Source organism: Astyanax mexicanus, chromosome 10 (assembly GCF_023375975.1).
Source record: "Astyanax mexicanus isolate ESR-SI-001 chromosome 10, AstMex3_surface, whole genome shotgun sequence".
NCBI classification, from domain to species: Eukaryota; Metazoa; Chordata; class Actinopteri; order Characiformes; family Acestrorhamphidae; genus Astyanax; species Astyanax mexicanus.
The window spans coordinates 46129741-46145844 of NC_064417.1; the positions used below are offsets into that span (position 1 = coordinate 46129741).

At 37.7% G+C, this 16104-nt stretch overlaps 1 protein-coding gene and 1 long non-coding RNA gene across 11 annotated transcripts in view; one reads left to right on the forward strand and one right to left on the reverse strand.

The window, feature by feature from the left end:
* The window catches only part of mbnl3 (muscleblind-like splicing regulator 3), a 69655-nt gene that overhangs the window by 12948 nt on the left and 40603 nt on the right, over window positions 1-16104 (reverse strand). For 3 of the 9 annotated variants that reach the window (XM_049484019.1, XM_049484018.1, XM_049484020.1), the window contains exons 6-9: window positions 15123-15176; window positions 7809-7959; window positions 4804-4911; window positions 245-339 (exon numbers count right to left, since the gene is read on the reverse strand). In XM_049484019.1, the coding sequence (XP_049339976.1) occupies window positions 245-339; window positions 4804-4911; window positions 7809-7959; window positions 15123-15176 (408 nt within the window). Of the gene's footprint in view, window positions 1-244; window positions 340-4803; window positions 4912-7808; window positions 7960-10414; window positions 10866-15122; window positions 15177-16104 lie in introns of those variants that run through there. The other 6 variants (XM_049484021.1, XM_049484022.1, XM_049484023.1 and 3 more) reach the window with 5 other exon arrangements.
* LOC125804726 (uncharacterized) lies at window positions 8780-10542 on the forward strand. 2 transcript variants are annotated; one of them, XR_007440880.1, is made up of 3 exons: window positions 8780-9262; window positions 10374-10409; window positions 10490-10542. It is a non-coding gene; the product is annotated as an uncharacterized LOC125804726 (long non-coding RNA). The 2 variants fall into 2 exon arrangements; XR_007440879.1 differs by having other exon boundaries at window positions 10374-10542.

Genomic DNA, 16104 nt, shown 5'->3' on the forward strand with positions numbered 1-16104 from the left:
GATTTTTTTCTATTATAAATATATAAGACATAAACTAGTTTAAATAAATATCGAGGTCAGCAAAAATGGTTGAAGTCATGTTCTTGTATTGAACAATAAGACAGATAACATAACATAATTATCGTGACAGGCCTACTGCTCAGTGAGATTTCAATACCAATATCAATACTGAACACAGTGTCTGTGGACCAGAGCTGGAGGCCCTACAGCTGAAAAGAGAAGAGGCCAAAATGAAGGGGCAAACCTGATTGGAGGCAGCTGATTCGGCAAAAGGAACATTGGTGACTGGGGTCGTAGCCGACGAAACAGTGGAAGTGGTGGCACCGTGCATCATGGGAACTTTTTTCAGGCGAGTCAGACAAGAAACAAGGGAGAAGGGGAGGTGGAGGGGAGGAGGAATGTTATGAGTACCATGACATAATATGCCAAAGGAACAGGCGGAACAGTCATGGCAACTAGCATTTATGTTCTGCCAAGATGATGTTTTTACCCAAGAACAAACACATGCAGAGACAACCTAAAGGTAACACTTTATAACAAAGATTATCAGAGTCATTTGTAAGGCACATAAACTATGACCTTAAACTGTGGACTGAATTCATGTACCTATATATTTTGCAGATTAAATATTACAAATTCTATATTTAATAAAATCAATAGGATCCTTAAAATCCTTAAAAAAATGACTGACATTATTCCAACTAAAACAAGAACATCTGCAACACGTTTGTTTTTAAACTATTCATAATTTTACTCTCCTGCTTGTTTAATTTTAATTTTGTTCCTATTTTAACTTTAAGTTTTTTTTTTTGTTTTTTTTTTTAAGTTTAAATTTTTAAGTTTACGCACAGTCACCCTGTTCGAACAGGATTAGTTTTAGATGTGGAGGCGGCCTAAAATTTTAATATTACTATAAGTGGGTTATAAAATTAGATATTACACTTGAGGTGATGGCAGTGCAGAAATCAAGCAGCCACTCCCATCTCAGTCATCTAAATACATCCTCTAGTAAAAATACATTACTCCACCTCTTTATGTAAACTACTCCCATTGGAATAGGTCTAAAGATAATTGCAAGTAATAGTCTGGGTAGTCTGATGCCTTGACCTAATCATGCATAAATTATGGTATCACATTGTTCTGGAGGCAGAGGTGCTTTGCTGGTGTACAGGTAAGTTCTGAAATGCAGATGGGAAGTCAAGTGGGCATTGAGTGGACCTTGCACACTGAATTATTGACTCTTTCTCTTCAGTGGTTAGTGTGGTAGCCAAAATGTTGTCCAATTTCTTACTTTAGCAGGACAAAACCTTGTTATTCCCATCACTGATGATCAAAAATACAAGATAGATTTTTTAAGCAGAAAACCTTATCTACTTAATCTTAGAGAGTGCATTCAGAGGCTACGTTCCCTTTTTTTTGTTCTAACATGGAAGCTAACTGCTACAATTTCTATACTATATAACATGTATAGTCAGCTACCAGAGAAAACTCCCTGATTCCTCTATTAAATCAAGATATTGGGCTTATATTGTTTAAAACTATGGTACATTTTGGCTGCCAGACTCCAACTCATAGGAGCCATAGGAGCATCCTAACGGGTCTAGCATTGCTCCAGGCACTGAAATGGCATATGCGAGTATCCCGTCACTGTGTTTTACTAGAAGCTTCTTAATGACCTGCCAGCTCTCATTCTTGGTGCTGCCATCACAGTTAAGCTAACTGCCGTGGCAGCTCAGGAAGAATCGTTCATCTCAGGTGAGAGGTCAATATTCACCTGTCGATAGAAAACGTCTTTTCATTGGTGTGCAGATGCCCCACACAGTTGGCTAGATAAAGGTTGTTCCTTATCCATGTTTACAAAAAAAGATTACTGTCCTTGGTCTAAGTCTTTTTGTTTAGTTCAGGTTTTGAGCCACTGACTCAAGTGCCTTTATTTTTTCACAAGCAGACTTTAATGAGGTAAACCACTCTCCACTTTAGCTCAAAATGTGGGAGAGCTGAGAACACTGTATTTCAGCCAGACTGCAGTGCAGTCAGGATCATGCAGCAATGTGAAAATTCTTCGTAAAGACTTCTGTCCCCTCAGAACATAAGTCTGTGTATTGAATTGGCTTCATTCAAGCAGACAAGCCGTCTGCCTGACATTGGCTGTAATGGCCAGTCCCTGCTTCGAGGCATTATGTGGACTTGACCATTGACTTTTTCTTCAGTGATGGAAATAAAGAGGTTTCTCTGGGCTTCTGAAAACAGAATTGAGTTTTCACACTAGATGGTGAAGGTAATTTCTTATAGCCTACAAGTCCAGCCAGTTCCTGCCACCACAGGGTAAAGCAAACACTTTATCGCTTATAGAACAGTTCAGGCCTTTGGTGGTGAGTCTAAATGAATCCTGAGCAGGATTGGCGTATTACCGTATGCTCCAGATATCACAAGACAATGTAAATTACGAACATTTAAAATAAATGGTATATTTCATTTCTGAGGTTTTGGCTGCGGGAAACATCATAAGAGGCATTACTACACACAGTGGACAGCATATGCACTGGGTGGTAATGATCGTGATCAGCAGCATCTAGCTAGAACTGTCTGAACACACAAGTGACTCCGGCAGCAATCAAATCAACATTCAATGAAGAAGGCTCCACACGTATATCCCACAGGTCAGTGCAGCATTCTTTAGCTTCTATGGGATATGGCAAAAGTCATGGGACATGATACTAGTCCCATGTCCCAAGACATCTGCCATGTAAAAGTAGTAAAGATTAATAATATATTTTTTTTCATTACTAAGCCATGTTTATCAATGGCTCCTAAGCAACAGTTGATATATGTGTTACCATTGTTATATGTGTTACCATTTTAAAAGAACTAATATTAAAAACATATTCTACTGCAGCACAGACTGAAAAAACTGATTCTAATTCTGCTAAAACATGACAAGTCATCAAAATTATACAATCCTATCAGACATACATATCTGATAATTGTATTTTTTGATGGAGCTGTACCATGTGTTGGGGAAAAGCGAAAACAATAAATAAATAAAAATCATAAGAGAAACAGCACGTGATGTTGGCTAGACATACAGTGCACTTCAGACAAAAACACTGTTTTGTGAACAAAATGGCAATTTGATATTAAAAAACACACATTCAATAACACTGTCTGTTCTCACCACTTTAGGTGTACGCACACTCAGACCATCAGAAACTAGGCCCAAGCACATTTCCCTGCAAAGCCTGATAAATTTTACTACTATAAACACTTCATACTCCATGTGCCAAGCACAGTAGAGTAAGCCAGACTTGGGTCCACTTAAAAAAGTGAAGGTGAGAGATAGCAGTGGCTTATTATCAATATATAAGTTACAAAAGTGTCACGACAGTATTTGCAATTAAATTAATCTACATTTCAAACAACAAGGCTGTCTGTGTCTGTTTGAATTGTGGTAGTACGAGAAGCAATACTTTATTTGATAACAAATCCGTCATCATTTGAAATATATTGTCAGAGATTTTAAGGTAAAAAAGACTGAGAGCCCTATTATACAGTGTGTTGTGATGCTTATTCCTACTTTACACCCCATCAACAGTCTATCACGCTTTGTGCCCGTGTCGTTAAAATAGCGCAAGAGTTTAGGAATAAATCTACACTGATGGGTGTGGTGGTCTGGAAATGAAGTGTAATCTGGTAAATTTCTCCTGTGTTGCTATTTTGGCGGTGGAAAAAACAGGTGTGCCACTGATTGAAATTAACCTAGAAAATAACATTGCTGTTCCCTTAAAAGGAACTGCTGGTGTACCTTCACAACGTGACCACGCAGGTTAGTATCCTCTGCAAAGGGGCACAAAGCACCGCACTGTTAAGATATCGATGGGCCAAAGTAAGAGTGCACCTGTCTCTTAAAGAGAATGGCATGTGACATGATGATTGGTTTATTTTGACACCAAAATGACACTCCCATGATTAATTAAGATAATTAGTTCATGCTTTTTGTGTGTTTCGAGCTGAGCAAGGCATATTTTTTGCGCCCTCGTGATACCAAAGACATACCGACAAATTGGACAGGTGTTGCAGATTGGTGACGTTTTCTTTAACAAAAAAAAAAAGCCAAATTGTGATGATGTAAGCGTGTTCGGGCCCAGGACTTAAGGAACAATTTGAGCGCAGGCCAGCAGGGGAATGGGGAGGGGGGACAATCGTGCTTGGGCACAGTACCAGTAAACTGTGCCTAGTGTGAGTACACCCTTACACAACAAGTTCTATTACTGTACTTTACCATGTGTGACTCTCAGAGCAGCTAGTTCAACTTCCTGCCTTTTTTATGAGTAAACTTACATCATATATCACATGACAAACTGAAAACTAATACAGCATGATACATGAACAGCAACAGCATCAAAAATGCTAAATGCTCCAAAATGCAAAAATACAGACACACAGTTCCTCTCGCATTCAGACACACATTCAGGCACGCTCAAACATTAAAATCTAATTCTACTTTTTGGACGGGTAAAACCGTAGATCTATCTTTACATATTAGGGTTACTGATTTTAGAGTGAACTCCACTCCCAGGCCAACTGTGGAGGGAACACAGGGCACCTATGGGCATAAAAACTGTGGAGCAGGATTGATTTAGTTGGCTCGGCCCTTGATTCAGATTAATTCAGATTTCTAATCTGACTGCACATGGCAGCAAGTGAGTGGTAGCAGGGTAACATCTATATCTATATGGTTAGTGTATGGGTAAGATGTGCGTGGGGTGGGTGGTAGGTGGTGGGGGGCCTGGGCTCTACCCTCACCAGTGTGTCCGGGCCCTGATAGGTAGCGGCTTTGGGGAGGCCTGCAGCTGCTCCAGTCCCTCCTCTCCCAGCGGCCCTCTGCCAATGGGCCGGGAGGTTTGAAAAGCCCTACAACAGATTTGAGGAGGGGTGAGGGAGGAAAAGAAGCACAAAGAAACAAACAGGAACCAGTCTTAATGGTTGAGGAATAAGGCCTAACTTTAGCCTAGCTAGCACCCAGACTGTGCCATCACTCTCATACCCAAGCACACATACACAAAACAAACTCAACAGCTATGCAGGGAGCAAAAATAATGAAGAAACCAGGAGAAGCAGAGCAAGCAGATAGCTTGGTGACAAATAACAAAACTGACAGGACAGGGTTAGAGCTCTGCTCTCAAGCTGAAATGCTCAGTTATTCAGTTTTTATTCTTTATTTTATTCAAAACTCTTCCCCAAATCACTCGTGATATCTTTTTTTGGATTAAAAAGACATGCAGGGTCACAGAAATCGCCATTTTACCCATTCCAGGGTGTTAAGCATGACAAAACTTGAAGATAAAGATAAAGTTAATGATTCTTCAATAAACAATTCTACCACCATGCTGCCAAGCAACATAACGGTCAGAGGTTATTCCATTAAAAGCATGATCATATGCTTTAGTACAGAACTGACAAGAGACTGATGAGACTGAGTGGTCATACATGTGCTTATCATTGCTGTCATGCAAAAACCTTCTATCTCCATTCTTACTGTTTTTCACATCATGTAAATCTGCCAGTTCTTATTCTTTATATCACATCAAACTGTCACGATAAATGGACCTCTGTGTTTCAAAAGTTAGTGGAAAATTGACTTCCATGGAAAGTTACAATGTCCCTCCTGTGGACACACCTTCTAATAAATACAGTCTAATATCTCATATGCTAGTGTATAGAAGTGAATATTGACATTATTTATACACCTATATCTCTTATTCTAGAATACAGAAGTTGTTACAAGGATGTTTATAGACTAATATATCTTATTTTAGCTTACAGAAGGTTTTATAAAAGTGTATATTGAGGTGGTTTATGGGCTAATATCTTCTATTCTAGTGTATAGGAGTGTTTATTCAGGGGAGTTTATCGACTAATATCTCCTGTGCTTGTCTAAAGGAGTATTTACTGAGGTGATTTATGGACTAATATCTCCTATCCAAGTGTATAGGCGTATTTATTGAGGTGGTTTATGATGATCTTCTAGTCTAGTGTATAAGAACATTAGTGAGGTGTTTATGGACCAATATCACCTATTCTAGTTATTTGAAGACTAATACTTATGAAAATAAATATTAGTTGTTTAGACTTATACCCTTCTTATTTGTGAGATTTGGTATATTTATTTATGGGTAATCTGCCTGCCACAGAGCTTCCACAGAACAGCACTCCTCTAAGACAACCTGTGGAGCAGAGGGACTCGTGAGGAACCTACCAATACCTCCTAACTGAGGCATGCAGAAGACCGAGGCTGGCATGCCATGCACACAGAGCTCAGAGTGATAGTAGGAAAGGAGGAGAGGTGAAGGAGCAAACGAGTGAAAGGAAAATGAATGGGGGCAGGGAGTGACATAAGGACGACACAAAACAACAAGGTTAGTGTGACAGGGAGGGCTGCGTGGGAGACCACAGGCTGAACAGATGACATGTAGGCTGGATAGAAAACACAGACGCAAAGCGAGGTGACGAACAGAGATGCTGCAATGCATGGATTACTCCAGCTGAGGGCTTGAAAGTACCTAAGAATTTTTTTTGGAGCAAAAAATGCTGCCTTTTTCTGATGCGTTAGGGATAACAAGACGAAAGGGATAACATGCTTTGTCTTTTTGGCAATGTTTTAATATGTTTTAATGTTTTAATATTAGATTTAGTTTATATAGATCAATCTTATCTTGTGAAGAAATACGGTGCACTTAACCCTTAACCCTTTACCAAGAGGAGTGTTTAGCCTTGCCAGCTTTAAGCCCAACCTTTTTTATTTGTACCCCTTCCCCATTGCTGTCGAGTGTTCTAAACGGAAGTGGTGGAAATCCTTCCTCTAAGAAATGGGAAAACCTATTTGCTGTCCAATAAATTGATAAAAAAATACACTGGTTCCTTACCAGGCTATTAGCGATGTGAGAATGATTTAGCTATTCACTAGATCCTTTTTTTTCTGATCCACCTTAAGTGATACTGTAGCCTTGAATGCCTGTAGAATGTTACTGCTACTCCATTTAAGGTGGAACAGAAAACTGAACTTGCAAACTACCCACTATTACTAGAGACCAGAGACGTACTACTAGCTATTTTTATGCTTATTATGAAGAAAAGGACCAGAAAGCTGCCATCTTGTTTTCTTATATCCCTTTGTTTGGAGTGTGCCTATGGTGTGGCCATGCAGCCTTAATACTTCACGCTACGCCTCAACTAGTGAGACTGGGGACACCTACAGTGCTAGCATGGCTGAAAATGCATCACCTAAGTGCCCTCTAGAGAGGCAAAAATGTTGCCATTTTGGCTGTGACTCCTGTGAGGGGAAAAAGTGATATATTACCCCTTCTTGTAATAAATTAAGTCTTAATGAGTGCACAATTATGGGTGCCCTTCCATCCTTCTTGTAGAAAAGGGTGCTGCTCTGAAGGGTAGGGATAAATGGTAAGGGCAAGGGGTGAAATGAGATTGTGCCTGCGCGTATATTCAGTCAACAGACGCATTGTAGCATCTGAGTGTAAGTAACGTACTTAATGCAGTGAAGCACCAAGACATGGCAAGGCTGGATGTGCGTGTTACAGGGGACTAATTAGCATGGCAGGTGCACAGGGTGGGCTACCAAGAGACAGAGAGACTGCATGAGCTAAAAGGGAGAAATAGGGCAAGCGAGGGAAGTCTAGTTTTAGCTTGATGCACTTGTAACTGAGATACGCTGCACTTCACTCACTGAGGGTATACGGCCTGGAATCTGCCCCAGGCTGAGTGGACGTGACAGCACTCTTATGAGGGCTCACCTGTGGGGATGAAGGCTGGCTGCTGCAGCTGCATGCTGGCCAGAGCCTGCTGGTAGTGGAACATGCTGGGGCTGAAGACGGTTGCTGCCCCGTTATTCTTCTCCAGGGTGGGCCTCTTTGGTAGCTGCTGCATGGTCCCTGGAGGCAGGGCCTAAAGAGAGGAGAGTAGAAGAAAGGAAGGGAGGGAAAAAGAACAATCGGGAAAGATATCAACAGGTCACGACAAGATTAAAAGGGCAACAGTAATTAAAAGTGAAATACTTTGTCACTCGGATAATTTATCACATACTCTGCTGTTACTGGCATCAGTGCCTGGTGTATGAAGCTCAAAGACAGTGTTATATTTAGCATGTAAGAAGATAACACTCTGGCTAGCTTATCTCATTTGCATATCTGCATATCTGCAAACTGAAATCATTATGCTGAAGAAGCATAAGCTCTGTGGCATGACAACACACATTCAGACAAGCTGTAACATGCATGCTGGGTAGGGCTGCACCATATGGGCACATACATCACTGTACAATTATGATGCAAACTATGCGCACGCCTATTACATTTACTGTGTAAACTGCTGTGGTTGGAAGTTTACATACATTCATCATAAATATGAATGTCATGGCGTTATTAGGCTTAGAATATGTGAACATACTGTAGATGCAACACATCTTTACCATCTTTTTCAATATGATAGACACAGGGTCAAATATATACATGCATTAGGGGTATAAGAAATTATTGACATATCAAAGTATTGTGATATTATGTTTAGCAATCAAAAACACAGTATTGCTTTTTATTATTAGTTTACATGTAAAGTTTATTAGCAGACTATTAGTGTGCTGTCTTTCAAACCTTTTTTGTATTTTATGAATAACAGTAAATAGTGAATAATAATATTATAGGGATACTATATACTGAATAGTCACCCCTGTAGTGTGATATGTATTGTATCGCCCAGTTCTTGCCAATACACATCCCTAATAATCAAAAATAAGATGTATGTATTGGGTCGGTATGGAAGTAAAACAGTGTCAACAGATTTTGAATTTTAAAAGCACTTGAATATTTAGCACTGAATTATTTTACATTGAATTATTGCATGTGATTTTTTTGCCTCTGAATTAAACACTTTAATTTTTCAGTATATCATTTTCACTTATTTTATTTTAATGTAAAAAAATTCAAAAGCAAAAATTCAAGTTTTAAAAATTCAATTAAAATAAATTCAGGTTGCTCAAATTCGACCTGTCAAATTCGACTGCTAAAATACAACGCTCAAAATTCGCTGTAAACATCCGGGACACACAGGATGAGCAATCGATTCAGTCTTCAATCGAGCCAACAACCAGCCAATCACATCACGCTCCGAAGATCACGTGACAGGTAGCGCCTCAGTACAGCAGAGCTGCTCAACGCAGCTCGCAGCCCCCTCCGCTGCTGCTCTCGAGAAGGTGAGTGTAAAACAGCTGAAAACAGGGCATTTACCTCACCACTGTCGCCATGTAATATCACTTAAACGGTGTAGAAATCATCACTTTAACAAGGGTTTGCTCTGTGGTTTGTAAACATATTAAATTAAGATAGATATCCAGATATACCTTGTTAAACTAACTAAATAAATAAATAAAGCTCCTCTGTTCATTTCAGAAAGCGCTTCAAACACGAACACTAGATCAATTATTTATAAATACAGCCAGACTGTGTGGAAGATAATTACTACTGTAGAATCGGAGATAGTAACTTAGTTAGCTACCTATCTAGCTAGTTAGCTGTGGGACTGTGCGATTATAGACAAGATACTACCTAGTTAGCGGTTTGTTTAGCAATACCTTATTTACACTTTGCTGCAAAGTATGTTGCTTAGTGTACTGGCCACTGTCTAAATAAATATATTAAGCTATATTACACTTACTGTACCCCTCTCAGGCCGGTCCTCTCATTAAATAAAGGAGATTTATTAGAATTGCTTTTTGTCTCTTTACTAACTAATTTAACAGAGATAAATTAAGATATGACCAGTATTTATTTTATGATATTGATTTTAATGTTTATATTTAATATATATTTTATAAATTTGTTAACAATTCAACTCAGGCTTTAACTGAGGATATCAACAGTAAATAATAGTCCCAAAATGCTTGTGTAATTAAGATACAGCATGATTAGTCCTGTTTACTAGTGCATCTCAATAGTGAAAAATATATATTTGTGTTTAATATCGTTCAGTAAACGGTCACATTTAACTTTTTTTATTTTAAGTTTAAACTACATATTCTAGTAAACTGGGTTAAGGTTAGGACAGTAATTCTGGTTTAATGAACTTTTAGCCAGGTAAAAATGATTTGGAATATGTCACTTTACATGTAGTGTAATGTATAATTTCTGTTAAATTATGATATTCTCATGATCTTCAGATTTTCTGAGATGCATTAGTAATTGGTTTGTGCCAAAACCAATGCAATAATAATTGCAAAAATGTTTTATATAAATGAAGTAAATACTGAATCCAAACAACACCAAGTTTAACACAGTCATACTTCTTGTCTTCATTTTCTTAAACAGGATATTTTCTCCCAGAAAAAGAAAGGATAATAAAAGGTAGGTAATGTTCTTAAAATGTTTAATTATATTCATGTATCAAATGCAGTAATTTTTCAAGTTTCTTTTGTATTCCACAGGTTTCCTTTCTCCAAACTTTTAAAGAACAAATAAAGAAATCCAATTTCATGCAGTCTGTGCTGTGTTTATTTGATTTATTTACATGTGCCATGTTCTGTTTTTCTTTAGTTGTTTACATGTATTCTGTATTTTTTTTTGTATGTTTTAGGCAGCCTCCCTATATTCTGGCACATCATATCATGTTCATCTTGTTTGTATAAATAATAAAAGCTGTTGCAAATAATGTGGTTCCTGTTCATAATCCAAATAATTCTGCATAAAATCTTCAAGTGGTGACTTCAGAATATGGACAGATCTTTGTATTCTTTGACTTTGTTCTTTTCGTGGTGAACTCTCCATAGCTGCAAGCTGAAACTTCTTCATCTTCTTTTCAACCTTAAATAAAAACATCAGATTCACTTTTAGCGACAGCATTTACAAAATGTGATAATTATTATTAACATAAAACATTTAATAAATATTACTAATAATACTCTCTCATGGGTTGCAATATTTGATTCTCATTTATTAACATGACCTAAATATAAATAAAAATGTATAAAAGACATCACTAATAAATATTGCACTGATTACAAATTAGATAATGCCCACACATACATCTAGACCTAGTTACCAGCCTGAGAGGTATATAGTAACTGTAATAAATCTCCTTTATTTAATGAGAGGACCAGCCTGAGAGGGGTACAGTAAGTGTAATATAGCTTAATATATTTATTTAGACAGTGGCCATTACACTAAGCAACATACTTTGCAGCAAAGTGTAAATAAGGTACTGCTAAACAAACCGCTAACTAGGTAGTATCTTGTCTATAATCGCACAGTCCCACAGCTAACTAGCAAGATAGGTAGCTATAATTTAGCTAACTAAGTTACTATCTCCGATTCTACAGTAGTAATTATCTTCCACACAGTCTGGCTGTATTTATAAATAATTGATCTAGTGTTAGTGTTTGAAGCGCTTTCTGAAATGAACAGAGGAGCTTTATTTATTTATTTAGTTAGTTTAACAAGGTATATCTGGATATCTATCTTAATTTAATATGTTTACAAACCACAGAGCAAACCCTTGTTAAAGTGATGATTTCTACACCGTTTAAGTGATATTACATGGCCACAGTGGTGAGGTAAATGCCCTGTTTTCAGCTGTTTTACACTCACCTTCTCGAGAGCAGCAGCGGAGGGGGCTGCGAGCTGCGTTGAGCGGCTCTGCTGTACTGAGGCGCTACCTGTCACGTGATCTTCGGAGCGTGATGTGATTGGCTGGTTGTTGGCTCGATTGAAGACTGAATCGATTGCTCATCCTGTGTGTCCCGGATTACAGCAAATTTTGAGCGTTGTATTTTAGCAGTCGAATTTGACAGGTCGAATTTGAGCAACCTGAATTTATTTTAATTGAATTTTTAAAACTTGAATTTTTGCTTTTGAATTTTTTTACATTAAAATAAAATAAGTGAAAATGATATACTGAAAAATTAAAGTGTTTAATTCAGAGGCAAAAAAATTCACATGCAATAATTCAATGTAAAATAATTCAGTGCTAAATATTCAAGTGCTTTTAAAATTCAAAATCTGTTGACACTGTTTTACTTCCATAGTCGGGGTCCTCAGTAGGACTGTCCTATAAAGACACTTTCTCAGTAGCCTATTGGTCAAATTAAATTTTAATAATAAAAACTAATAAATTAAAACAAACTCTGCTATAAAGGGTTTGTTTTAAACCAAATTCTTATAGTGCTGTTTTCCTTTCTTGTCCTTTTTACACTGTATGCATGCAAACAATGTAGGTAACCAAGGGTCAGAAAGGATACATCAGTTGTGCCCACTAAATCGCTTTGAACTTTGGCTGCATTTCTTGACTGTATACAAGGGCTGCACGATACTGGAAAATTTTGATATTTAATTTATTTTTGACGATATATATCACAATATACCACGACCACCTGCGTGCTGTCTCGTGTCAGAGATCTGGACTGATCAAGAGTTGAGTCAGCGCTTTAGAGTCAGCCGAGCACTCAAAAACAGCATAACAACAATAATCGGCCCTTTAATCAGGCAATTAAATTACCGTAAAAAGGTAAATAAGAGTGTTTTTTTTAATTAAAAGCGTGATTTCGGCTGTAACAAAAATTCTGCGCAAAACTGTGCAACCCTCAGGTGAATAGCTTTCGACCTCAGTGTTTACAAGCACGTGCCCAGCCATGTGGAGGCCATGTGTTTACCTCGTGTTTACTCCCACTCCACGCCCCTTCACTTTTTTAAACCAGTTTTTATGATGTAAATTAGAGAAATGCAGCCTTCCTCTGCTTTGGGATGCCTCTGGTTGCAATCAATAAACTTTTTCCAGAATTATGGTTTAATATTTGACCTTTCTTCTTGACAGATTTGGATCAATTAGAGTTCAGTTAGATTTGTTGGTTTCCTGGCATGGACCTAACTTTACGCACATTATAAATATTTGAGGTCACTTAGTCTGTCTCCGCCATTATTCTATCCACTCTTTCCAATACAGAACAGTTCTACCACCACCTTGTTTAACAGTTAATACAGTATTCTTAATGTTAATTCTTAATATCTCACATTTACCGTAATCTTTGCCTTATCTGACCATAAAACCTGTGTCCAGAATGTTTTTTTCTTTTTTCAAGCTGAAATTCTGAGAAGCTTCTGTACAGAGAAACTTCTAGCTATAGTCAGTCAAGATTACTAAAAGACAGTTAGAGGCCATGCCACGTTAAAAGACTTTTAAAACTTCCAGCACCACTGAATAAATCATCTGATGCATGTATAATTCTGACCCTGTGTTGATTTCAGAAAACCCCCATTAAGAACGTATGTTGTCAGCTTGGGAAAATCACTGGAAACCCAACATTGCCATAACATTCAGATTCTGTAGTCATGATGAGTGTGTATATATACATACACACAGTTAAGTCTTAAACATCTACTGGGTGTTTACAAAAGTGCAATATTCTCCTCTATCATAACTACGCTTAGAGTTGGGCATTATGTTTTATGTAAATAATGAAAGTTATTTACTGAATACGCTGTTTTACTGCATTAGGCTCTGTTAAAGTACATGAAAAAAATATGCATTCAGAATTATTTACAACACATTTACAATTCAGCTTGATATAGCACATAAGAAAAACTGCTTTTATGAATTAAATTAAGTTCACAGTGTTCCCTATATTTACAGGCCCCCTAAATAGTATTAAAACAGTGAGGCTAATCCCTTTATTTACCCAGTAGACTGAAAACATTTGGGTCTGATAATAAAAGATGATTATGAGGCAAAAGAACAACATTTCAGCTTTTATTTGGACGTAACACCAGGTATTTACATCTGGATTTGATACACAGTTCAAAAAATAGCAGCTTGAACTCTCTGAAAAGTGTTACCCATCTATTTGTCTTGTGAGAAAAATGTTTTTAAACAGATAAACTTAAAATAGATTAAAGTTAATACGACTTAATATTTAGTTCCAAATCCTTTGCTTGCAATAACTGCATCAATCTCGTGACCCACAGGCATCACAAAACTCTAATGATTTTTCTTTTGCGATGCTTTTCCAGAATTTTACTGCAGCTTTTTTCAGCTGGTGTTTGTTTTGGGGGTTACTCCCTTCAGTCTCCTTTTTAGCAGGTAAAATGTTTGCTCTATCGAGTTTAAATAAGAATGCTGACTAGGCCAGACTTGCTGCATGTTGTCCTTTAAACTGACAGACAAAATGTTTCTGTAGACTTTTGAGTTTATTGTACATATATTTTTATTAATGGGCCTATTCCAAAAAAAAAAGTCCAAGCAATAACACTATCTGTGTTTCACAGATGAGCTGGAACGTCTGCTATCATGAACAGATTATTTTTTTCTCCAAACTTTTGCAGTTCAATAAAAAAAAAAAACAAATCTAAAACTGAGGTAGTCCTATTATTTTTTTTAACAATCAATGTAACAGGACATACCTAGGCAAGAAAAAAAACACACCAGGCAGTAACATGTTCCAATACTTTTAACTTCAAGAAAAATGGCTGGATTCAGACAAAATGTGCTATCTTCTGAACCATGTATCATACAGATGTAAATACCTGGAAATAAAAGCTTTGTCTCATATTCATTTTTTAATATTAGAGATTTTTTTTCAGTCTACAGAAGAAAAAAGGGACTGGCCTCACTGGTACAATACATTTGAAGGGAAATGTATTTCATCTACCCATATGTTTGTAGAAAAAATTGCTTATTATTTTCATAAAATGTGAAAAGTTACTACCGGTATATATTTTTAATTTTTCTGCTAAAAACAAAACAGCCTGAACACATTATAGCCAATACTTGCATGACAATGTTTTCTGTTCCATGGTGAATTATACAGGAATGTCAAACAACAAAACCAAAGCTAAATCCTCCTGCAATTAGGAGCCGGTAGCTTGTGCGTACATTGAGTCTGCATCATAAATAATTAATAGAGCTATGTACTGCATACGACTGAGCCAAGCTGGTTATAACCATACTGAATGATGAATGTGCTTAAATGAGCATGGGGCGTACGAGAGAGAGTGTCTGGCAGTAAGAAAAACAAAAGTCAACAGGAAATGAGGTAAAAAAGAAAAAAAAGGGAGAGAGGTCAAAAGTACCAGGTCAGGGGCTGGCTGCAGGTTGCGCTTCAGAGGACGCGCTGTAGGCTGCGGCTGGGTTAGCGGGCAGTGAGCGCATGACGACAGCAAACCAGCAAATCAATGAAGACAGACAAACAAAACACACACACATAGAGCACACAAGACTGTAACCAATGTGGGAATGGTGTCAGCTGTGATGGAATTTTAGTGAATAATGTAGAAACAGGATGAAGAAAAAAAAAGAGAGAGAGGACGTTAGGGCAACATAGGGCAACACAGGGCACAAACATCAGTCTATCAATGAATGCTGACATAATGAGCTGTGTGAGAAAAAAGCAAAATGGAATACAAACCAATGACTGTATATAAGCATGGACACTGTGGCTCCATTCCTTTCCACAATCTACGCAGTAGATAGCCAGACTAGGCCTGCTTTCCTCCCCCAGACCAAACATCTTACAGATCGCCTTCAATTACAGCACAACCCAAAGGACCCGAAGCAAAATATGTATTATTCCACTGGGTACCCAGTTAGTCCAGTACCTGTAATATACCAGAGCTCAGCTCTGTTTTCTCTGTTTCTGCTGAGATGAATCTAAGGGCGTTTTCACACCAATCTGGTTAAAATGGACTCTCGTTCGTTTGCACTCTAAGGGCCCTATCTCACACCTTGTGCAAAAAAAAAGTGTTGTGATGTTCATTGCTATCATAAACTTCACAAACAGTCTATAATCACACCTTGCACCTGCACTGTTTAAACAGTGATGGAGTTTATGACTATATCTATGCCAATAGTTGTGGTGGTCTGAAAATGTCTGGGGTATTGCTATCTTGGCAACGGAAAACACAGGTGAGCTACTGACAGATTTGAATCCTGACAACAGTCCCATATTAGATGTCCATCTCTAACTTGGCAACGCATAGCACGCATGTTAGTTTCCTCTGCTGAGAAGTATTGGACATGTCCAGGTAGCTGCACCGTTAAAATACCAATTCATCA